This window comes from Eurypyga helias, unplaced genomic scaffold, assembly GCF_000690775.1.
Source record: "Eurypyga helias isolate BGI_N326 unplaced genomic scaffold, ASM69077v1 scaffold38412, whole genome shotgun sequence".
In the NCBI taxonomy this organism is placed as follows: Eukaryota; Metazoa; Chordata; class Aves; order Eurypygiformes; family Eurypygidae; genus Eurypyga; species Eurypyga helias.
Window position 1 is genome coordinate 1 of NW_010234713.1, and position 25,325 is coordinate 25,325.

Genomic DNA, 25,325 nt, shown 5'->3' on the forward strand with positions numbered 1-25,325 from the left:
CCCGTCCCTGCGGCGTTACCCGCTTCTGGTGGCTGCCCCTTCCTTGCCTGTGCGTGAAAAAAGATCCTTGTGTGCCACTTGGAAACTTGGATACTCCGAATGCTGAAACTCCTCCCTGCAGTACTGCAGCGTTCCTCCTGCCGCCTTCCTTGTCTCCTCTAAGTTTCTACCACCCGTCTGCTCCAGTCAGAGCTGTAACTTTCGGTGCGAGCGTCGCGGCGTTTATTTATGCAGCGTTCCACGCAGTTATATAATGCCGAGCTGACATTTTGTCTGGAGTTGCCCAAAGAGGTTTCCAGATTTCGGTTAATATATACTTATTCCGAGACAGGATATTTTGTGGGTGTATACATCTTGGAAGCACCAACATGTGGTTTTAAAAAAGTAAATGACTAAAGCTTATGTAAGTGATTTTTAATTTACTTCAGTCAACCAATTTTTCTATTTCCCACAGCTCCAAATGACCATTTACTCTACAGCAACCGGTCCCAGATTAACTCCACCTTGAAAGCTTGTGAGGACGCATTGCACGATGCGGAAACAGCGTGCAGGCTGCAGCCGTACTGGCTGAAGGTAAGTTCTGACGCCAGCGGTACTTTGTTTTCAAACTTTGATACTGCCCTGGTAGCACCCCATTAGGGTGGTCAGACGGCTCAGCGAGGGGGCCTTGAGTTCTGTGACTTACAGACATTTAACCATGATACTCTTGAGCTTCCTGGGGTGGGAGGAAGAGAGTGATAATCCTGAGGATGAGCTAACACTATTGTCTTTGACCTGGATGAATCTCAAGTTCATGAACTCTCTAAAAATTGAGTGTGTTGTGCTTGTATCGTTCCGTAAGGACGTAATGGCTATTTTAGGAGGGTGATGCAGGGAAAGTAGATTTGTCTAAGACCAGGTGGGCTCAGGTGCTCAACTTGAGATCATCATACTTGCTGGAGTAGAGAATATCCCACTAATGCCTGTAAGAGTTTTCAGGATCAGTTTGGTTACAACTCCAGACACTGTTAGTGTCTAGGCATAAGAGGCAGTTATAGTAATTCTCCCTGCCTAACTTTTTCTTATCTGGAAAGATCTTTGGTAATTTCATCTTGGCTTTATTGCATATTCTCATGACAGAAAAGCCAAAGCTGCAGCTATGGGATGTGTTTCCTTGCAGGGTCACCTGAGGAAAGGACAAGCATTAGCTAATCTGGGGAAAACAGAAGAAGCTTTAAGAGAGTTTCTGTTCTGCCTTGCTCTAGATACTGGGAACAAGATGGCCAAGTCTGAGGCACAAAAGGTAAGTTCCCTAAATCACTGTTTTCTGTAGCCTTTCATAATGGAAGATAAGACTTTCTTCTCTCTTCCCCTCTCTCTCTTTACTGCAAAGAGCTGGATGGAGAGAGACATATCCAGGCTGTTTCCTAAACTTGAGTTATCTGTATTGCTTACTTGAAGGTAGGGGGGGTAGCGAGGCAACATACATGGCAGGTACTATGAGGAAACGGCTACTCACGGTGTTAGCGTCAGCAAACTGGAAGTAAAACTGAATTGTTAATAATTGCCACCCACAGACTGTTGTGATTCCCTGTAGCCAAATCTCTGATCTGTTTCCTAGCTTGGCAGGGTGTCACCAAGGACAGTGATGAGGAGGGGGAGCTGCTGTTGGATGGTGTATCGGGTCACAGACTGGCAGAACGCAACCCGCAGCACCCGCCAAACTCCGCTTGGGAGCAGCAGCTCTCTCCCTGCTGCCGGTCCTGCCACTGTCAGTGTGTGAGGGAGCCGTGAAAGGAAGCAGGTGGCAAAAGAAGAGCTGGTTTAAAATAGTTTTTAAAGGTTGCTAATCATTAATGCTAAATAAGCAACAAAATGGATCTGCGGTGAGGCTTTTTTTCAGTAGCAGCCTAAGACATAGTGTGCGGATTCTACCTGGCTTTTGTGAAGTCTGCTCTTTTTAGCACACCCCTCAAATCTCTGATTTCCTGCAAATCAGTGTTTTGACACTTGACCATTGGTTTGTTGTTGTAGCTGAAAGGCTCAGCATCGCAGTGAGAGCTGTCTCTATTTTCCTTGTGCTGACTTTTCTTTCATGGCACTGCATTCATATGTTTCTCCATCACGGGTGGGATGGGAATCATGGGTTTTTGTGTGCTCTAAGACTTTGTAAAAGCACGGTAGAGTTCTTCCAGTAAAGCACTGCTCGTGAAGGTAACAGAGTAAAACCTGGATGGCTGTAGTGCAATCAAATTTTTATCTGATTTTTGTATGTGGTTGAGATTTCCACCTCCTGTGCTTTTTGCCACTGATATTTGGGGGTTTTGTTGGGTTGTGTTTTTTCCCCCAGCGGGTTCCATGCAGACTTTCACTGTCATTGTATCATTTGTTCTCATAGTCACGCTGGGAGACTTCCTGTGCACTAGAGTAAGAACAGAAACAAACAGTGATGTTTCTAAATTCAGACTCCAAATAACCTTATCCAAGACACCTAATTTCTGAGCAGTGGGGTTCTGAGAAAAACTAGGCTTCTTATGACTGAAAGAATTACTCATGCACTCATCAGACACAGAGTTCATCCATGATGCAATTCTACTGGGTTGTTTCCAAGGCTGTTTGCATAACAATGACATACTGCGTTTTACCAAATTCTTCGTATGCAGCTGTTATGTTCTGCTTGTATTAACTGTTTGTCAGTGTTAGACTTGTCCTAGTGTGGTCCTGTGGAATTCTTTTTGGCTTCGCAGAGAAATCTGGGCTCTCATGTGGCTTCCTCAGGCATCAGCAGGATCACCTCAGTAGTATGTTTAAATTAATTTTTGAAGCGTGAATCTTCCATTCAGCTCTGTTTCTTTCCTTAAATAATCATCTGATAAGCTGTGGCATACAAGTGGCTACAACCTGCTACTGGAAAGGGATTCACTTACTTTCTGATAGCAAATGAAGAAACAGCATTTTTCTACTTCCTACATTTTTTTATTCTCTCACCATAAGTGAATTAAAAATAGCTACGGTTTACAATATCAGACACATTTACTTAACTGAACTTGGATTAAGCCTGTGAGATGAGTGCTTTGTCTACTAGTAAACTCCAGTGAAAGGTTCTGATGTGCAGGAAAAAACACATTTAAGAAAGATAGTGATTTCGGGTAAGCTCTGAACTGCAGGACAAAGAGGACAAAGGCGTGTGTGCGTGATGTCACAGAGAATGGTTAATAACTTTATGGGCTTATTTAACTCTGAAAATGTCTCTTGCTGCTGTTTGGCCTGTATTGCATTAGCTCTTGCACTTTTTGTTCTTACCTGAGCCTCGGGGGCTCTTTAAATGGTTTTAACAAAATCAAGAATGCTTCTTTCAGCTATTCCCTTACTTGCTTTTTCATTTAGAGGTTGCAAGGAAGGAACTAAGCAGTAAAGTGTTCTGTTTTATATCACAGCTTCTACTTAGTTTGTTTTCACTCATCCCGGGAAATGCTCAGGAACACTTACCCGATATCCTGCAGCTGTTGTCACATCACTCTAGATTAAAGGGGAATCTCCTAAATTCAGTGGGATCTGGAGGCACCAGCCATAACCTACAAAGGTTGCTCAAGGTAAAGATCAAGTCTGATGTGTGGTTCTTAATTTGTTGTGTGTTTTATGATCACATTGGGAAGCCTTCCCTCCTTTTCACCTCTGGGAGACAGGGCGGGTATGTTTGCCCAGGTTTGTACTGAGTTTCAGAAGACAGAATATGATGTTGACTGACTTCAGTATCTTTATCTGTCTTAACAGAAGTCCTCTCTTGTTGTTCTGGTAAGTCTTAGGCCAGAATGTAGCGGGTTCTATTCCTGTAACTGTCTCAGCTCTTCCCAGTAGTTGGTAGTGGGAAAGGGTCTCTGAAGATTGTATTGAGATACCCCCAAAAGCTGTGAAATGCTAAAATCTAGGGTTTCAGCTTGAACTGTAACTGATGATGTCAGTGTCAAGATCATCCTGCATTCAGATACTGTCCACTGCTTAGAGGTTATTGCAGAGCCACCTAAGTTATTAGTGGCTCTTCCGTAAGTTTGCTTCCCCAGCCATAGCTTTGTAAAGGTTTGTGTTTACGGGTTTGTAAGGACCACTTTCGCATCACCCCAACCCGAACTTTGAGGATAGTTTTGCATTTACTGTATATGTAAGAGAGCACTTCACTGGTCCCTACAGACAAAAATGGTAGACTTTGAGCAGCCTTGGTGAGACTGATAAGAACAATCAGTGACACTGCCTTCTGGAGAGGCTGTAGGGACATTCTGACAAGAAATCTTTTTGTATGACCCTTCCATGAAGTCATTTGAGGGACAGTTCACTCATCTCTCTGCATGTTACCCATCGCCACAGCTCCTGATCACAGTCCGCAGTATCTGCTTTCAGGTTCATCTGGGGAGTTGATGTGACAAACTGATAGGTGATGTCCTGTGTAATGGCTGCTCATAGGTTGTTCCACAGCTGTAACGGGACAAAGACTGACTCTTTTATCCTTTGCAAAAGAAATCTGTCTGGCTAAAGGAAGCGCTGTGCATTTTCTCTAAACTTTGTCTGTTTATACTGCTTCCTTAAAATGAACTCGCATTGTTTTGGTTGTTTTGGTGTTTGATGCCATCACTGTGATACAAAAAAAGGCATTTTTTTTCATAGGTTAAGTGATAATATATTTAACCTGAGATCTAGCCACACTTCTGCCTGAATCGTCTCATCAACAAGCTATAAAGCCACATATAAGGGCTGAAAATACTGTGTTATCATGGGGCTGGGGTGGGAATAGTTTGCTGCTTTTTTTTTTCCCCACCCTGTTAAAATCAGGCCCTGACAGCAATTCTCAAACTGTTGCTTCTTGACCTACAAAGTCCTCCCTGGTGATCTATAATATTAAAGACTTGTGACACCTTTGGGTGTTTTTCCTTTCCCAGTTGTTGGAAGATTGGCCTAACATCAGTCCTCTCTTCACGCAGGTAAATGTGGAACAGAAAAAGGGTTTTCCCATTCAAGAGGAACCAAATGTAACTACTTCTGGTAGTTTGAGGAAAGCTGTACAGGTTGCAGAGAGCAAAAAGGACTGCTCAGAGGAGGAGAACAAACTCACCTCCGTGCCAGAGTCTGCCTTGCTGATTTCTGAGAAGTGCAGCCTCCTGAAAAGGAAGTGCTGCTCAGAGGAGATGCGAAATGCCGAGGTACCCTGCAAACTGATGAAGAAAGGTATGTCTAATGACACACAGGATAAGTTCCATGGCAGGTAATCAGTGGAAGTTTTGCTTTTGTAAAACTTAGGGCAAGAGGGTCCAAATTACACTTTGGCTTTTTTCTCCTCAGCATAGTCAGGGCATGATGTGGAATCTTTTGTGTGTGTTAAAAATTACATGTGTGTTTATACACATACATATATTGCATTAGCCTAGAAAGGGGGCTCAGAAGGTTGGGGTGAGTGCTCGTTTATCAGCAGAGCACTGAATCTTTTAAGGAGCATCGGTGCTGCGCATGTTCTTAGCGCTTTCTGGATCAATTAAAAAGAAAGGTCTTTTTTTAAAGCACAAATTCTGTTTGTTCATGGTATCTGGCCTTGTTTTCATGCTGCAGGATGTATTTACAATGGTATGACAGAAGAATTTGTCTCACTTGGGATTTCCAACACTAATAAAAAATGTTTTGACGTTAATTGTTAATGCAAGGCTAAATTCAACCCTCTGTAAGTGGGTATAATGTCACCAAAATGAAGGGGAGGCGTGCTGATTTGTACCAAGGCTGAATTTGATGCTTTGCATAGGAATTATTGTAATGAAGCTTAATGGTTCAGTAACTTGCAAGTACATACAATACATTTAAATATCGGATGCCATTGGCAGATACAGGCAATACCATGGCATTTCCATCGTTCTGTTCAATTACATTATAACATGTTTTTTGTTGTTGATAGATACAGTTGAGGCTAAGGGAAATGGTACTGGACAACATACTCCCTTTGAGTTTGTGGATCCGTCAGATTTGGACTGCTCCCTGTGTATGAGGTATTATCCATTGTTTTCTCATGGATGTCTTTAGTTTTTAAGCCTGTATCTCTTTCCCTTTTATCACCTAGAGATTTTCTAGCTCACTTAGTACTTATTTTTCCCTCCTGACTTGAAATTAGTTTTCAGTAGAATTGTTACTCCATTTGTGCATTTCTAGGCCTTTGTTTCTTCACACTCCTGATGAATGGGAACTTTTTCTGCTCTAGGCCAGTGATTGTTTGGATAAGGTCACGTGAGGGTTGAGCTGGTTAACAAAGGTGTCTGAAATATTTCCTCCCACCACGTACATGTGCCCACCCACCGACATAGCGCACAAACCCAGAGTTTGGAATTTGTAGAGCAGCGTGTGATGTTATATAATGCACAGAATCGCTGAAGAGACCACATCCGATGTTTCTTCCAAGTTTCCACATAAAGTACTGTGTTGCTGCTATTGCAATAGAAGGATCTTGCAAGCAAATGAGCATGTTTTTCCTCCATTGCTTAGGAGTCATGTTCCTTAGTTTGCTAAGGCCATTGCTCCATTTGCGTGGTGATCTCTTCTTCCAGTTAAACAGCAGCTGTTCTTGGGGACAGCAATGACTAGATAAAACCAGTAGGAGTTGCCAACTACCTCTATTTTACTACTTGCTTTTCTAAAAAGCATTTTAACTTTGGCAAATGCACACGTGGCATTTTGTTACTGGCTCAGAAGGAAAAACTGGGAAGGTGCTTCACAGGGTTATTGACCTCTGCAGTGAGCGTTGCTTAGGTTTGTCTTTAATTACCCAGATTAATCAATAATGCATCGTGGGGTTAGTTTTGCATTATACTTTAATTCTTAAACAGCAGATAGCTTCTTCATGGACTTATTTCTGAAGGTCTGTGTTTTAAGAAATCCGTATTGGCTGTGTTTTGTTGTTTATGTACCAGGGGGACTTCAGTTTATTTTGGACAAACTGAAACCTTTGGGGGGAACAACTGCGGTGTTTGGCTTCTGCTTGGAATAAATGCAACCTGCCCCCTCTCCCTCTGTGTGCCTACAGCTGAAATGTGCTCTCAGAGTTTATACAGCTGTCAAAACACTTGATACTGCTAAGAGCAAAAGTTTCCTCTAACAGAAAGCCACACAATTAGTCTTAGCTGGTTTGAATGACTCTGCATGTATATGATCATTATGTCCACAAAGCATTTTTCAGATGTTTTTAATAAAATTAATTAGCTCTACTTCCTCATCCTCTATGTTAAATCAGAAACAGCCAGACTACAATACATGGGTAAAGGAATTAGCTCAAGGGTTGCTGGTTCCCTTACAGTACAGAGGATGCTGATGCTGATTTTGTAATCACAAATACCCGCCTTGCATCTAGAAGGATGTTAGCTTTGTAACATCACTGCAATGATGAAGGCTTGTGCTAAGGGAAGCCGTCACAAGTTCTTGTTCTTGCTATTAATGCAGATTGATCATAATTATTTCCTGCCATGTTCTTCAGAAGTATTTTGGGGATTTGGATCCTGAGGTACTCTGAACTAATTACCTAGTAACCTACTGACCTGTTCACAATTAACTGCAGGAGCTGTTATTAACCTATTTGTCTGATGGAGTGGCCGAAATGTTATTGATCTACATTTGCTTCAGCAGCAAGCAGAAATCAAAGTAACAGTCAGAGCAACACACTGGTGAGAAGTGAAGGAGCAGTACTCAGCAGGAGTCAGTAGTTAGTTGCTGCTGTTACAATAGCTTAAGATTGTCATGAGAAATCTTGGTGTATAGCATTTCTTTCTGCAAGTCAGGAGGCTTCACCCAGGTCCCCTTATCGTTAGGGAAAAGCTGCTGCTGGTTCTCCTGAGAGCTAGAGCGGAACCATGCATTTTAACAGGAATTTCTTGTCTTTATGCTACCATTTCCCATCAAGTAAGTCACTACTAAATCATTACATGTGCAAAACAGTGCTTAAAGGTATTGTAGAATTCAGTATTTTATGTAGTTTAAAGCAATAAGGTAGCCTTGGTGCAGTGAGGTTTCTGTTCATGAAACAATTAACAAGGGTTTACAATTACACAGTTGAGTTGCAGTAATACAGGTGTGGTATCTTCCGTACGTCTTCGTATGTTCCCTTGTTTAAATGTCAATATTTAATAGTGATTAATGACATTTAATAAACTGGCTATGGCAGTCTTGTTCAGTCATTCAGCAGAGCTGAATGCATTCTTAAATACAGTCATCCTGTTGGATGCTAATAAACCTGGGTTTACATATTTGTGATTTCCACATGTATAATAGAACTTAGTGTAGTGTTTTGATAAACTGTAATAATTTATATAGAATACATTAATTAATCTAGCTACAAACTGAATTAATATTTGAGACCTTAAAATGCTTAGACAGTATGTCATAAACTAGAGTATATGTCAAAAAAATTCTAGTTTCGAATGTTTTCTGTTTTAAAAAAAAATCCATATTTACATCCCCTTAAGGTACTTATTGGGAAGGAAATGTCACTTTGCAGTATCACATAATCTTAAGTAAAAAATCCTTACATGAAAGTGTCACAGAGGTGCCTGAAATGGGTAAAGATTAGATACCATGACACTTTGAAGACCTGGCCTTATGTATTTGAAAATTTTTTTAGAAGAAACATGAACCTAATGTCACTCATTTTCCAGAAAAGCTGTCATTAAAAGGTTAAAAACTGTCTATTCCAACAAAACTGCTTTCCGAGTCCACATTAGACTTGGAAGCAATAGTTTATTGCAGTCATTTATGTGGGCTATTACTACAAATAGCTATTTTGTGCTTAGCTCTACACTTAAAAGTAATCACATGATTTTACAGTAATAGTTGTGCAAGTATTGCTCAATTTCTTTATAAAAAGTCAGATGGTCCAACTTCTGCTTATGTTTATCGCTCACGTAGAGGAAAATTAAATCCTGGCTTGTTGGAAATTAATGACAATATTCTCACATTCCCTGAAATCAGAGTTCATGGGCTGCCTTTCACGATAGGTGGCAATAAGAAAGTCTGTAAGCTGAATAAATACAGAAGTTGGCTGAAGAAATGGAAAGCAAGAAACAGCTTGATCCCTGGAGTAGTCAGTAGTTAAATTAGTGAACTAATACAGTTGGGGTTTTTTTGGTAGCAGCTTTTTCTTTTACTTTGGTACACGATATTGTTGTCTTTTTGGTTTTGGATTTTCCAATCCAGGCTCTTCTATGAACCTGTCACTACACCCTGTGGACACACCTTCTGTCTCAAATGTCTTGAGAGATGCCTGGATCACAACCCAAAGTGTCCCCTGTGCAAGGAAGGGCTCTCGGAGGTAATGACGCTTGGATTTTCTCAGCATAAGTTCAGAGGCGCAGGACAGGATCAAGTAGCACCTCCAGAAACCTTTGATATTTCCCAACTCAAAAGAAACATTACATAATTGAAGAAGAATGTGACTTCAAAAATGCTCTTGTGACTCACAAAGCATGGATAGCCTCCTGTTCAAACCTTAGGGCCAGACCTGCACTTGGGAAATCCATAGGTGATTTTACTTCCCAGATTTCCCAAGATGATGCCCATAACATAGGGAATGGTTCAGTAAACAATTCTCCAGTGGCAGCGCAAGCTTAAAAGATCACTTTTGATTTGCTGTAGGCATGAGGAAAGGGAGCTAGCAGGCACCTTGTGCGCAGGCACCATGCGCTTTGAAACGCAGACGTTAACTGCTTGCGTGTGTTTTTACTGCAGTGCTTGGCTATGAGGAAATACTGTAAAACAGTACTAATGGAGGAGTTAATAGCTAGATACCTTCCAGAGGAACTCACCGAAAGAAGAAAGATTTATGAAGAGGAAATAGCAGAGCTTTCCAAGTACGTACTCCATTTATGTAAAATCCTCTCTGTGATACTGCTGCCGTAGGCTGCCGAGCGGCTCCTGCTGCTGTGCAACACCAGCTAAGATGCTGACAAAGGAGCTTCTTTCTCCTATCACGTGATTTCAGAGAGAACAGGGTCCAGGTGAAATTGTGCTTTGAGTTAGCATAAAAACTGGACGCTCTGCTAAACAGTAAACCAAAGTAGAAGAAATCCAAAAGGCTGTTTTTAGAACAAAGTGTAAAGCAATGTGGTTGATTTCAGTGTCCCTCCATGGAAGCCAGAGTGAGACAGTAGGTGGAAGTAGTCTCACAGGCTTGGGGGTTGGAACCTACTGGGTAAGGAAGAAGTGGGATTAAGGGAAATAAAGTAAAAAAAAAAAAGTAATAATGGAGATGCATCAATGCTCTCACTAGCAAAACCAGAAAGCGTAATTAAAATTCTTCTAGTAAGTGGTATATCACTTTCCATAATATCTAGTCAGTTAAGGGGAAAAATAACTTTAGACTTTACATACTGCATGAAGACTTTTATTCTAAAGGTGTTATGGTGTTTATTTAAAGCTGTCATCATTTAAATAATGTTATTTCATAAAATACATTTTTTTACCTTGTCAGTAGTTTGTTAAAATGCTGTATCTGACTTGTCCTTTCTTTCTTACAGCCTGAATAAGAATGTTCCTATATTTGTCTGCACAATGGCTTATCCTACAGTCCCATGCCCTTTGCACATCTTTGAGCCGTGTTACCGCCTGATGATTCGAAGGTGCATGGAGACTGGCACCAAACAATTTGGGATGTGCATCAGTGACCCTGTAAAGGGGTGAGTGAGCAGCGTGCTCAGACTGTGATGTGCCCCATTTAGTCTGGAGCGTGTCTCTTTGGAGAGGTACAGAAAGGTCCATGGCTGTAATACCTTTTCCAGTAGAGAAAGCGTCTTCCTGATCATGCCAGTTAAAGACACTGAGAAAACTGGAGTTTCTCTCTTGAGAAGTTAGGTTCTGACTAATAGGACTGCCCGTTTCTCTTGAAACACACATATCTAGTGTGTATTACAGGAAATTGAGCTGCAGACTTCTTGTAATATGTGAAAAGGAAGCTATTTCCTACTGGTTTGAAACCTGTTGAATGCTTTGGCACAAGAAATCAAAATGAAATGGCAGTAAGGTGTGTTTGTGGGTTTGGGTTTTTTTTTTTTAAATTAGGAAAAGAATAGCTAAGCTATTGGGATACATTTATATCCTCACTGTTCTGAATATAGAGGAGGCCGCAGAGGTACAACAGGACCTTTGTAAGGGCCGGCTGAGCGCTTACATTGAGCCATTTATAGTCAGTCTTAGGTAATTAGACCTTAATGTCTGCCTCTGTATTTAGCTGCCCTCCCTTCCTTTTATGGTGTGTACCTACAGGGGATGTATAAACTGCAAAAAGCATGAGGTGCACAACATACGCACCTGCAAAGTAAAATCTGCTGAAATTGTGGGAAACGCTTTTTCTTTATAGATTTCACAGTCCTTCCGTAATTGTAACATGCAGAACTGCGCGTGGTGTTCTGTACAAATTGAACTACTAGGATGATGGAGGCAGTGTGCTTCTGAGCTACGGCACTTCCCATTTTGTAAGATGTTCCCTGTATTCCAAAGCATGCAGTTAGTGTTAATCAGATTAGACAGCCTGAATCTTCCTGATAGTTTTGAAAACAATTGTGGAATAATTTGAACTACAGCAGGTCAGTACTATGAACAACAGAAACGAGCTGACACGGGTAAATACCTTTGTGGTAGGGACTGGCTGTATGGCAGCTCTGTGGGACTAAGGGTGGAGAGAACAAGACCTGTTTACTTGCTTTTGTTCCCATTTCAATAGGTTTGCAGACTATGGCTGCATTCTGGAGATAAGAAACGTTGAATTCTTTGCTGATGGCCGCTCTGTTGTAGACAGCATCGGCAAGAGGAGATTTAAGGTGATACAGCACAGCCAGCGGGATGGCTATAATACAGCCGATATTGAGTACATTGAGGATCAAAAGGTAAATTTAGAAATACTTCATTTAAACTGTATTACTTGTGAAATTCTAAGCACACATGTTTTCTGTGAGTCTGTCTTGTAGAACAGTTTCTAGTAAAACAACTGGGTGGTATTTACTAACTGCTCATGGGTAAAGATGGGAAACACATGCTGCCCGTACACTGAAGAGTGTTTTTCCTAGAGGTTTTCAGCAGAAGACAAAACAAAGTGAATCCAGAATGAGATCTTACTGCTCCTCTAGACAGAGTAACTGCAGTTTATAAGGGGGTGAGGGATAACCTGCCCCCATCTGCATGGCAGCCAGTTAGAAAACCCTCATTCAGGTAAGAAGGAGCAGGATTTAGGTCCACTACACCTTTAAAATTACTTACACTCATTCTTATTAAAACTAAAAATACATGTAGGCAGTCCGAGTGTTCTGGGTGATGTATGAGCTTTTGGTATGCAACTTCAAGATTAAAAGGTATAGTCTGAAGAGCTGCTAATAATAGTTAAAAAAAGGCAAATAGGTATCTTGTGGTTTAGAATATAGGATAGGAAAGTGGTGAAGGATGTGATAGATGGGGGACACCAAACTAGCTTTCAGGACTTAGCCCAGAAGTCTCTTTGCATGCTTTTCTTCTCCTTTCCCCTACCTATCCCAGAAAATCCTAGAAACTAACGTTGTGCCTTCCCCAGTATGCAGACTGAACTAACAGTACCCTTCCCCCTCTCTTTACTCATTTCAGGTGCAAGGACAAGAATATGCTGCATTACTTGTTCTCCATGATTCTGTCTACGATCAGGCATATATGTGGTTTAACTCCCTCAAGCAAGCACTCAAAAGTCGCATTCTCAGTCACTTTGGTCCAATGCCAGCTAAGGATCCTGACCCACAGGTATCCAGAATCAGTGGCTTATGTAACTTTCAGAGACAGAAATAGCAAGGATATCCGATAAGCTGGGAGGCGCTGTGTTTTAAGATGAAAATATGAATACTCCTCATTTATCCTGCATAAGCTAGGTATCTGAGTTGTTGCCATACACCAGCAGTAGCACAAAAAACCCAAAAGCTCGTATTTAATGCTGGTAACTTCCTGAGACGACTTAACTGCCTGTATTAATCCTAGGAGACTTAAATGCCTTTTGCCTACTCTGTTTCCCCAATTAAATGACAGAGAGAAGATAGACAAGAGGAAACTTTGTGTTCTTGTTCAAGGACTGCAAATGGTAGGCATCCTAAAATAACAGTATAACAACAGAAACTAAATATGAAATAGTGTCATAAGGTATGAAGAAGGGAGGCAGGAATCCAAATGAACTGGGTCAGTAATAACACAGGAGAATACATTAAAAATAATCTAGAGGCCCAACTTATAAACTGTTGCTATAAATAGAAATGAATCTTGCTTCTGCCTTCAACATCCTATTTTTAGGAAAGGTGCAACTTGTTTGTGACTTGTTTCAAGCCAGCCTGTACTCACAAGCTATTAGGTTGGCAGTGAAATGACCTGATTGTGAGATTGCAGTCAAAATACTGTGTTTTCAAGGGTAAATATTCAAAAGCAGGAGTTTACCATCTATATGTATCCTAACTTCTGGGGTTTTTTTCCCTCTTATTGCAGGCTAACCCCAATGGGCCAGCCTGGTGCTGGTGGGTCCTAGCTGTCCTTCCACTTGAGAACAGAGCTCAGCTCCCTTTCCTTGCCATGAAATCCCTCAAAGACCGCTTGAATGGCATCAGACGTGTCCTTACATTCATGTCTCGTACAAGATCACGGTGATGGTGAGGAGAGCTGTGAAGTCTCCCACAGTACTTGACTGTAGACTGTCTCTTGTAACTTCATCTAACTGCAATAATGTCTTACAGATTTGAGTGTCAGGATCTTTCAAGCCTGAATTTCAAAGAAAAAATGAGTTATAAAGAGCAGGGGATGTTTATGGATACTTCAATAGTTTCCATTTGGAACTCATGATTATTCAATCACTGCACTGCTAAATTAATAACAAATGTGACAGAAGAAAGTGATCTTGTTTGCCATAAACCTTTTAAAGAGCTTAAGGGTTTTTTTAATTTATTTTATTTTTATTTTTTAGTGGATAAAGGATAAACTGTGCAGTTTAATGTGAAGCAGAAATAATAATGTTAATGCATTATTTCAGTGAACTGCAAAGTCTTTTATTCCAAATGGTTCAGGTTTTATATAGCTTTGTGTAAAATAATGTTCACAACTTCTGTTTGATAATTTATTTTTGCACTATGATTTTTTTGTTTCAAAATGTGTATTATTTATGTGTTCATTCTCTAAAGGAAAGTGAGCTGCTCTATTTATTTATAGTGTTTTTACCCTGTATTTATGACTTGGGGGCAAAATGATGATTCTAGCAGTGCAGAAGCAACTGCTTTGATAATTTTTCAGATATTTGTGTTCAAATACTTTGAATGTTTTTCTACTTATCCCCGGTTCTACTGTAGCCTAAGAAGGATTTTTTCTCCCCCTGAAACAGCCTGCCATGAAGTCTCTGAATACACAGATTATGTCTGAGAACTCAAGCACAGTTGTTGGAGCTTGATCTATGCTTGCGACTAGGTTCCTGATACCACAAACCAGTCAAGCACGTGCTTAACCTTAAGCATGAGTGTTTAAGTGCTTGGGTGAATTAAGTATTGACCAGCCGATGTCAGTGGGAATTGGCCAGAGTGGTGAAAGAAGGATCTATCCCCTAATTTTTCACAGAACGAGTATGACTTGGAGTTGAATTTAATCTGAACTCTTTCTTCCAAGAGGTGGTAATGGCTACAAACATCTGCGAAGAAAGAGCCACAATATATGACAAGTGGCTCCTACTTAGAAAAACTGGAAGTTCTGGTATCATTTCATTGTAGGTTACTACAAAGATAATTTTTTTTTTCATCAACTCTTGTTGCTATTAAGACCAGTTTTATTTCTTTTAATTGTTTGGTGGGATTTGGCTTTGGAGTGTGTGTATGTGGGGGGGAAAGGGGGAAGTTATTTTGAACTGTAGGACTCGGAGGGTTTGTGTCACATGAGAAGGAATATGTTGTAATAAATGGTATTTATTTCACCCCAATCTTCAGGTTTCTGCTAGCTTCAAACCTCTACCCAGCCATTGCATTTCTCTTAAGAGATTGGGTAGTGTTGCTAATAATAGTTAACTCCCAAGGAAAACAAGTATATTTGTGTGATTACTGCCAGTGATAAAGCAGGTAAAAATAGGGCAGAAATTACAATAGGAAGTATCTTGGTTTTGATTGTTTTGTGGTTTTTGTTGTGGTTTTTTTTTTTTAAATCAACGATTCATATACTTGTTTTGCTGCTGTTACTGCTGTCAGTGTACCACTCTCTGGGACTGATCTTGCCTCCATCTGACTTTGACTGATTTCAGTGCGAGCAGAACTGGGCCTTTTATTCTAAGCTACAGTTATCCTTTTCAGTGGCAAAAAAAAATCAGCTTGAATTGAGAATGCTATGGAATGCTACAAATTTCTTTGTTTCTACCCAGGATAGCACTCTTTGCCATTCCATGCCTTTATGAAAAGATGTGGTGGAACTTAATGTCAATTTTCTGTGTTTTCCCATCATCATCTCATCAGAAATATTTATTAGTTAAAAGTAATTTCCATACTGTTAAGTTTCCATAAAATTATCTTTGTTCCCCCTCTTGTTAAATTTATGTAGAACTTTGCCACAAGGGTACCAAAGAAACGAATGGAATACAAACATGGTCCAACCTTGTGCTGCAAGTGGAATACGTATCCTGTGTTTGCTTTGAGCTGCTCTAGAGACGCTACAACTTATTTCCGTACTGCTAGACTGCTGCACTTCTTCCCTAGGTGGTACTTTACATGCTTCTCTGTAAACAACATACAGAAATACATATGTGTTCTGAACAAGTGTTTGGTGGCTGACACCTGCGATGGCATTTGTCGTCTTAAGTCAATAATGAAGTGATTTTCTGCCTGTTTGGAAGTGAAGCTGCATTAAATGCAATTCTTCCTTAATCCATTATGTATTACTGCATAACATAAGGGGCCCATTTTGCTCCCGTAGCAAAAAGCTATCACTTTGTTACCCTTATCTGTGAGAAAAGGACCTTAAATACCTATTTTAAACTGTTTTCTCACTGATGTCATTGTTCTTTTTTCCTGCATGCTTATATTCTGCCTCTTTTGTTGATTTAGAAATTGGCATGGAAAGAATCCTTGACTTGAAAAGTGGATGTTGCCTTTTCTGTTAGCCTTGAGTAAAGCTGCCCGAATTTCCTAAGCAGAAACTCATGTGCGTGGACCTACTGCATGCACTGCATACAGTTGATCTGCATAGGCACAACAAATGGAATACATCAGCAAAGTTTGTCTGTACATGTACATTAGCATTCTGTCTAGGACTGCTCTATGGCCACACACCCTTGATTAATGGCTAAAGTCTGCAAATTCCATCAGAGGAAAAAAAAAATACTGAGAAACAGATTTTCTTGAGAACACAACCCTGTCTAGAAAAAGCTGGGTAAGGAGAGCAGAGATGCTCTCTGCTCCCTTTCGTGAGCAGAGATGGCAATGAGATGTAAAAACCAAAATCTTCTAGTTATGCCACAGTACTGCTTTTTTCAGTTCTATTAATCAGTGCAAAGATGTAAATGCAACATTTATTACAGGCATGAATAAACAGCTGAAGAGATTTTAAAATACCTTCACTTTAATTATAGAAACAGCATTGATTGGCTAAAATGCTAATTGGGGGGGAGTATTTTATTTAAGCTTCTCACATTTTTCTAGACACCAAACCCAGTCCTGTAACCAGTCTTGCTCATCTGTTTAAAAAAAAAAAATCATGACTCAAACTTGCATTTCCTGTGTGGCCAGAAGTATTGATCACTTTTTGTCGTGAGGGCAAAAGCAGTGCATAGGCTTCTTGGAAATTCTTCAAAGTCCATTTCCCTTGGCCCGAGATCACTGAGTCAGGATTACTAAAATCAATAGAAATCTTTATTTCTAAGGAAATGTGATCAGTCCCCCATAAAACAAAAAAGGGGGGGGGATGTGTTTAAGACTACAAAAAGTGAGTCTCATAACAGGGGAGGGAACCAAGGATAGACCAAACTGTGACTGAATAAGTGCCGGTCTGCTGGGCCATGTCCCAGAGGCTTCTTGAAAATTTTAGACTAGCATTTGTAAGGCATGATTTTGTGAATCTGGAATAGCCTCACTTCTGTAAGTAAAGTGTTTAACAAACTACATTAAAATAAATAGCAGACTGCCTATATCACTTCTCCAAATCCTACATATACATTATATCATTTCTAATTAAAAACAGTAAAGTGCTCTGCAGGAAGTAATACTAATTTTTCATTCCCACATACAGACAGATCTATGATACTTACAACTACTTTGCTTTGTTCTATATGCTCCTTGATCTAGCAGTAACTTAAGGGAATATGTTCCCATGAGAACAGCTGTTACTTTGGCTGGCATGACTTGTTTGACTAAACCTGAGACCAGACTGGATTAATCAGGAAAAAACATGAAACCTGACCGTGAGCTTGGACACAGTTGTGGAAAGTAGCTCAGTAGTTTTAATAATGAGATGATGAAGTGATGAGATAGGCCATTATCATGCTAAGTCTTAAGCGACACTGGTATTAGTTATAGAAGTTCCTCTTGCATTATATTTTTAAGTACTGATACCTTATCTTCCATTACCTTGTAGCAATAAGAGATAGCAGCTGTCCTACTGCCGCGCCTATCCTGGCCAGTATGACTGCTTCCAAACAGAACACCTGAACCATGGCTTTCTTAATCCAAAGATTATTTTAATCTAAGAAGAAGTCATGTGGATATTGGATGTAGCAGGTCTGGCTTAATCTGTGCTGTAGAGAAAGAGCTTTATAAAATTTAAGTCTTGTTTTCGATCGTCTTTTCATAGAATCATGGAGTACCAGGTTGGAAGGGACCTCAAGGACCATCTGGTCCAACCCCTCTTGGCAAAAGCACGGTCTAGACAAGATGGCCCAGCACCCTGTCCAGCTGAATCTGAAAAGTGTCCAGTGTTGGGGAATCCACCACTTCCCTGGGGAGATTATTCCAATGGCTGATTAGCCTCACTGTGGAAAAATTTCCTCTTAACGATTTCTACTTGGTGCTGAAGTTTTACTGGTGATTAAATTAATGACAGACAGGAGTTATGCTTAAATGCAGTGTTTAGGAATGGAGAACATGTTCACAAACTCTTATTTAAAAAAAAAAAGTGTAAATTAATTACAGGGGTTTTGTGCATAAAACCCCAGTGGAACTATATGCGCTTAGGGTAGTGCTCCCCTTTCCCGAGTCCTTCATCAGATGAACTCCACCCCTGCTTTCAAACCCTGCTTTGTTCTCGTTTCGTTTGTCAGCTTCACAACCTGACTTGTAACTGGTGCAGCACATAGTTTAGGATCTGGGGTTTGTTCCAAAGCCCAGTCAATCACAGAAGGTCTTAGAGCTACAGAAAAATGGTAGTTTCAGCAAAGTCACTTTTGTGAAACACTTTGCTAAATAAATATTGTTTGGGTACAAGAAACTAATCTGCTTAGACAGGATTAAAACGGTGGATAATAAAAAACTTAACTATTACATTGACTTACTCATCCAGGTATCAGTGAAGTGCTTACTAATGTTGGAGTTTCATAAGGTCTAAAGTAACCCTCACATAGAAGTGCCTGTATTCTGTTATTGCCATTCTTGAGCTTTTTAATAGAGTCATAGCCATATATTTTATAAATATAAACATATGCACCTTTAAATCTTTACATTCAATTTGCAGAACAAAGGTTTACAGAGCAGAAGTGTAGCAAAAACAATGTAATCGCTTCTATAATTCCCTGGTGAGGAACGGGAAAAGTACAAAAATGAGGAACAAAAGACTATCTGTGCAAGATGTCTGAATTTGGCACCATATACTTGTCCAATTTAATTCCATCAAGCTATGTGGTTACGAGAGTGCCAGAAATATATCTATCAAGCCATTTTAAATAAAAAGTTTTGTGGACTTGTATATTCCATTTGTTTGTAAAACATCCTTTTGTGCACTGTAATGAACTTGAAATGAAACTGAAGTTATACTCTCATATCACTGAACAGAGTACTGTTCAGCTACCTCGACGTAAGGTTGAAGTAATTTGTTCTTTCCAGATTTGTTCACATTGTCATATAAAATATATTTTAAAACCAATCATAGTCCAAAGAACCTGTATGTGTTTGTAGATGTACTTATAACTGTTGTACCAACAAAGTCTGTGTGGAGAGTTGTTTGCTAATTAAAATTTTTGTGTTCTTTACTCTTTGGCTCGCATAACAAAACTACAGAAGTGAACAAATACTACACGTGAGCTGCTGCTTTTAGGTGTTTTAGATAAAGGAACAAAGAACAAATCCTAGATCCTGCAGTCACACAACAGCACTCGATGTGAAGGGACCAAACCATGGAAATGAAGTTGTCCAAGTCTCATTGTTTGTACAGGACATCAAGAGGGTGTTTCTTCTCTTTGATGTAGCGAAGTGAGAGTAGTGGGAACTGAAGAGGGTCTGGCTTACAGCTCTACCACGCACTTTGCTGGACTTTGTCACCTCTCACGTGTTACTGCTTGCTTTACAGGTATAACCAGGATACCTTTTCATTTACAGTCTCAGGAAAGGATGAATCCTAGCTGTGCTTAGGCGGCATCTGTGAGGCGATGAAAGGACTGTGTTCAGTGAAGGCACCTTAACGAGAAGTTCCATAGGGTTTTTCAAAGTCCTTAACTTCATAGAAAAAGCCAGAGAATAGTTTTGTTCGTAAACCTAGTGTTGACACGAGTGACTCCAGATCTTCTGCTACAAAAATGTGTAAGAGTTGCCAACATTTTTTCAAGTTATGTAGGTGTGGGCTGCTCCTCTGGCCTTGTCGTTTAAGCAAGATGTGGCATGTTTGTGACTTGCTGCCTATGTCCCAAGCACCTCTGGTATCAGAGATTGGCTTGCTGGTCTCTTATGTAAGCTCTGGTCTTATGTGTTCTCTCTGTATGTTCAGGCCCTGTATTTATTTTAGAATCTGGGGTGCAGGCTAAGACTGTATATGGTAAGCCAACAACTAATTATGTCAAAACTGCTGTTTTCCATAACAAAATACATTCACATCTGAGGAGAGGGAAGTGTTCTGGTTGAAGTGCTTTCCCACCAGGTCACAGTAGATAGTCAAAAGAGAAGCTTTGCTTGGGAACATGTTGACTTAAAACTGTTCTTTTTAAAGAATGCTTTTAGTTTTGAAAGCTCTAAGAGTGGTTACAAAAAAGTGGTGCTTAGATGAAGTATAAAGCAGAGAAAATTTAAACCAAATATAGGATAGCAAATTACTTCCCAACTACTTGCTCACTGTGTTCTCATTTTAGTACACAGATTTATTGAAATGATATTTCAGATAAAGTCATCTATACTTATGTAATGCTTCATATTAAAAAGATCACCCAAAAGTGCTAGTGATCTCTATCATGTAAAGCAGTTCAGGGGAAACTACTTCTTCCAGTCAGCCTTTGCTTCCCAGTGTAGTTCCCTGATGGAAGAACTTGGACTGACTTCCCTGCGACTCAGATCAGGACTGTGCCGTACTGAGCAAAGGGAAGGGGATGGCACTCGAGAGCTCCTGGCTGTTACCTGCCACAGCTTTGAAGATTTCATCATCCAGCTGTAATACGCTTTTTATTCTGGGAAAGCGATGCCACAAAATCCTGGAACATCTCTTAATGTGCTGTGGTTCTCTATGGGTGAGTGAAAGGTATGGCATCTTCAAAAGATGTAGCTGACTTCTTAATTTAACAGTTAATTAGCCTCTGCTGTAACAGTCATGGATTGACTGGTCTTCATACTATTCACAATCAGTAACAAAGTGTGCTGTCTGTCATCCTCTTGGCCACGTGTACAGTGAAGGAAGAATAGAAACTGCATTACTAAACTATTGCAGGGCTGAGCTTGGGGTTTTTTAATGTATTTCTAATTTTCAAACAGATTTTTATCAGCAGTCACTAATACCAAGTTCTCCCAAAACTACACAATAGAAGAACAGATGAAGTCATGCTTACTGCTGAACAGTAATGTCATCAGGCCACCTTTACCAGAAATATAATGGTTTTAACTAACCAGATACATTGTACATTGATACCAAAAATTAATATACAGAGGCTAACTGAAAAACAGTGCCCTGGCATGAAGAGCAAGGTTCGCTATGAAGACTAGCCTGCGGTTTACATCTATGATAGGACAGCTTCAAGCTGTTAAATCAAAAAAATTACTGGCTGAAAAGAATCTATATAATGAAAGCCTGCACATGCTGTCAATACCGGTTTTATGCCAGTGTAACATCTTTTGTTTCAGTAGATCTGCTCTTGATTTATAATGCCATAAATGAAAGGAGAATTAAGCTATTTATGTAAGTGACTTTATTTATATAACTGACTTATGCTGCATTATGTGATGGAAAAGACGACCAAGCACATGCCTTTTCTGTGTTTTCTACGAGCTACAGAAAGATTTTGTAAAAGTAATGCTAGTAATAAATAATTTTCTCTATGTGACATACTAGAAATTGTCTCATCCACATGGAGGTTTTATCATGAGTAGAATACACAGCAATAGATGACACGATCATGTGGAAGGATTTTAGCAAGTCTGCAGACAGTCTAGAAAATGAATGCTGCACATCACCATTTAGACTGTAAGTTAGTTCAACAAAGCAATTGTTATTCAGGCTGTTCCTTGGATGAGTCAGTGATTTGTACTGTGACTATTAGCACTGAATGTACCATCTAAAATTCATTTTGAAAGATTACTGAAGCATTAATGATTTAAAAGTGGTTTCTATGAGTATTTTTTATCAATGAGAAGCCCAAGCACTATCAAGGCTAAAGAAGCATACACAAGGATTTTCAACATAACAGAATTAGGGGGTTTTCCACATGCTTTTACAGTGTTTTTTACTCCTTAGTGAATAGTGACTATATAATATTTAGGAAATCAGGGTCAGTAGAGTAAATGTTGCTGTAGCAATTTGGCAGACACACCTTTTATAACTCATAAAGTCACTACTGGAAAGGCACAACTGGGTCACAGAAGTGCATGGTGGGATGCTGCTTTCCAGTTATGCAACCAGGGTAACTAAAGGTTAGAGAAGCACTTGAATAACGAGCTTTTTGCCAGAAAGAGTAGAAGAGAAAAACACAGTGTTTTTAAATGCTGGCTTCTGAGCAGCAGCCGCCTAACATGTCTAGTTAGGAGTCATCAAACCGAAATAGAACCGGATGCGTCAGAACTTAGAAGAATGGCAGTTCAACATCCCAAAAGAAAAATACATCTGCTTGGATTCCAAAAGCAGATCCTACCGGTTCTGTCATTCCAAGAGATGATACTAGAGCCATTTGCAGCATGCTGCTCAGCCTTTTTTCCCAGCCCACTGTGACTGGCTTTATCACTCGTGTCTTTTTACTTTCTTCATCATCCAGCAACATCTTCAACTTTAAGGAATTCCACAGTTTGCCTTTCCTGCTTCTATGTACACATTACTGGATTGCTTCAAATAAATATAATTACTGCAGAATTCCTACCTAACTTCTGATAGAGGAAAGAAGAGAAAGGTAGTTATTTCCACACTATAATCATTTCCCAAGGTTTGGAGGGCTAGGACCATAGCCCAAGGGCACAGATGATAATGTTAACAAACTAGTAACTCCCATCAAGTGTGGGGATATTAGTTACAAAAACTGAACACTCTTGCAAAGAGACTAAATCCAATGGTGCTGTTTTAATCACAATTACATGTCCTGTTACAGCTGCACACCAGATAAATATATTAATCAAAATGACCTCATTTTAGGCGTGCGTACCAGTGTGTTATATAACTCTGTTAAGTATGCTATTTTATTTCTCTCCCGCCAAGGAGAAATGGTGTTTGTCTTCCAAGAGTTCCAAATAAGTCTGGTTATAAAGCGACGGGGAAAAGAACAGGAGGGAGAGACGAAAGTGAGAGAATTAATAAGCAAAATGACTCATTCCCTGAGTGCAGAGGTGATGTTACACTCCACTTAAATCGCAGTTGCTCTAGAGGAAGCTAATGTTGTCACCACCCGTCTCAGTATTCCTAACATGCCCAACATTTCTCAGGATGAGAAACACAGATATGTTTCAAGGATGGAAACTACGTCTTTTCAGACCTCGTCGGTTCACAGCATTCCTAGGGGGTTTTTTCCAAAGCTGTTTGTGAAAGCTGCCTCCATAAACAAGTCTTCAGAATCCCTCGCCACTCTTCTTGTTGCTCACTTATTTTGTGAAAAGTGGCATTCAATTAATTTGTTTCTAGTCCTACTAATGATGCTTTAAACAAGCTCAAAAGCACCCTTAAAAGTAGAATACATCCCCCACACACACATAACAAGGCTGAGACTCGTCTAGATTTATACTGCACTACAGAAAAAAGGACCAAGAGGCGTGCATTTTTGCAATATAAGATCACTCAGCCAGAGAACTCTGATAAGTGCTGAAAATGTGAAAAACAAATGGCAGGGTATGCATTTCCCATTTGCTCAATACACACACATAAAAGAAACACTGTGTAGGCTTCACTGCAGCATACCAGTGCGTCCAAAACTCAAAGGTTAGTTACATAAATGATAAGGCGTGGGCTTAAATGCTTCATTCAGCTTGTTAATTACTTGCTTTGTGGCCTGAGCCAATGTTCTGAAACAGGTTCATCCAATATTATGTCGCTTCCTCTGAATTTTCATCTAGTGTATTATGCTGAAGTGCTGGAAACAGTTTGTTGCAATACCTAGGAAGAATCTGTTTTCTTTTGAAGCAATTTACAGAACAAACTTACTCAGACTAATCCACAGATGCTCTTTAAATGTCCTCGCTATTTCAGAAAATTATGAACTTTAATTCTTAGAGCATTCTCTTTAAATAAGGGAACTGCTGGCTGCATAAACATACATCATAGAATCATAGAATCGTTTAGGTTGGAAGGGACCTTAAAGATCACCCAGTTCCAATTCCCCTGCCATGGGCAGGGACACCTTCCACTAGACCAGGTTGCTCAAAGCCTCATCCAGCCTGGCCTTGAACACTTCCAGGGATGGGGCATCCACAGCTTCTCTGGGCAACCTGTTCCTGTGCTTCACCACCCTCTCCCTGAAGAACTTCTTCCTGATATCTAATCTAATCCGCCCCGCTTTCAATTTAAACCCGTTACCCCTTGTCCTGTCACTACAGGCCCTTGTAAAATGTCCCCCCTCCAGCTTCCTTGTAGCCCCCCCTTCAGGCACTGGAAGGCTGCAATAAGGTCTCCCTGGGGCCTTCTCTTCTCCAGGCTGAACAAACCCAATTCTCTCAGCCTTTCATCATAGGAGAGGGGCTCCAGCCCTCTGATCATCTTTGTGGCCTCCTCTGGCCTCATTCCAATCAGTCTATATCCTTTTTATGTTGAGGGTTCCAACATAATACATGTATGTATTATTGGCATATGTTTTGAGGGCTCCTTCTTTATGTTCTTTTTAATCTACACAGGAAACGTGGGGAAATGAATGGCGGTGTGTTAGAAAACTCTCAAAATACTTACTATGTCTCTGGCAGAAAACTAGTAGAAGCTACGTTTTAATAGTAGATGGAAGTATTTCCACCTTCAAGTCAGCGAACTGGGATACCTCACTGATGAGGCGTTCTACTGCCACGGCTATGAACAATCCTTCATTATTGAACAGCCTATCCTAAAACAGGCAGACCACCTAAGATAGGCAGTCAGAAACTGGAGGTTTAGAATTTCTTACCTCTGTGGAAATAAATCGTATTGTATTTGTAGCAAACTGCAGTTTTACCACAAAATACTTCATCAAGATTGTACCTGGGAACCTCATTTAAGATTCACTTCAAACAACAGAGTTTGTTTTCAAACTAAACCTGCATAACTTGCCTTTTTTTCCCTGGTGTACACTTGCAGACATCTTGATTTCTAATGCAGACATGGGCCAAGAAGCCTATTGAGACCTTGAATTTAACAGCTACGATGAAGTGGAAACAAACTGAATGCAAACATTCTAGAAGTTCTTGACTACCAGCATTTTAGAAGACTGTAATGAATATCCTTCAAACCTCACCTTTCTATTTCTACGTGAAGGCTCCATCTTTTTCTGCTATGATAAGGATGCCACTTAGAGATTTCTGAGTCACAAATGCAGATTAGCATTTGGATTTGAATTACAAGCCAAAAAAACGAGGTTTACTGCAACAGAAATCTCATCCGGTCCATTATGTGGACCAACTGCAAAATACAGATTGCAGCTACGAATACAGATTGCACCTACGATAGCTGAAGCTATCCGGCAGTATGCACTGCTGTGTGAAAGGTGAGGAGATTATCACAATCACCCGAAGAGTAACCCACTTTCTGCCTCATTCTCC

General features: G+C 40.1%; 1 protein-coding gene across 1 annotated transcript; it reads left to right on the plus strand.

Annotated features, from left to right (window-relative positions):
* Window positions 1–454: 454 nt before the first annotated feature.
* On the plus strand, window positions 455–13,913 carry LONRF3 (LON peptidase N-terminal domain and ring finger 3; the record flags this gene model as incomplete). Its single annotated transcript, XM_010146533.1, has 11 exons — window positions 455–573; window positions 1,160–1,282; window positions 3,417–3,572; window positions 4,911–5,196; window positions 5,912–6,002; window positions 9,190–9,304; window positions 9,721–9,842; window positions 10,509–10,667; window positions 11,711–11,873; window positions 12,601–12,750; window positions 13,477–13,913. Coding segments are annotated over 11 exons (1,643 nt in total), but the record flags the coding sequence as incomplete, so codon positions are not given.
* Window positions 13,914–25,325: the final 11,412 nt, after the last annotated feature.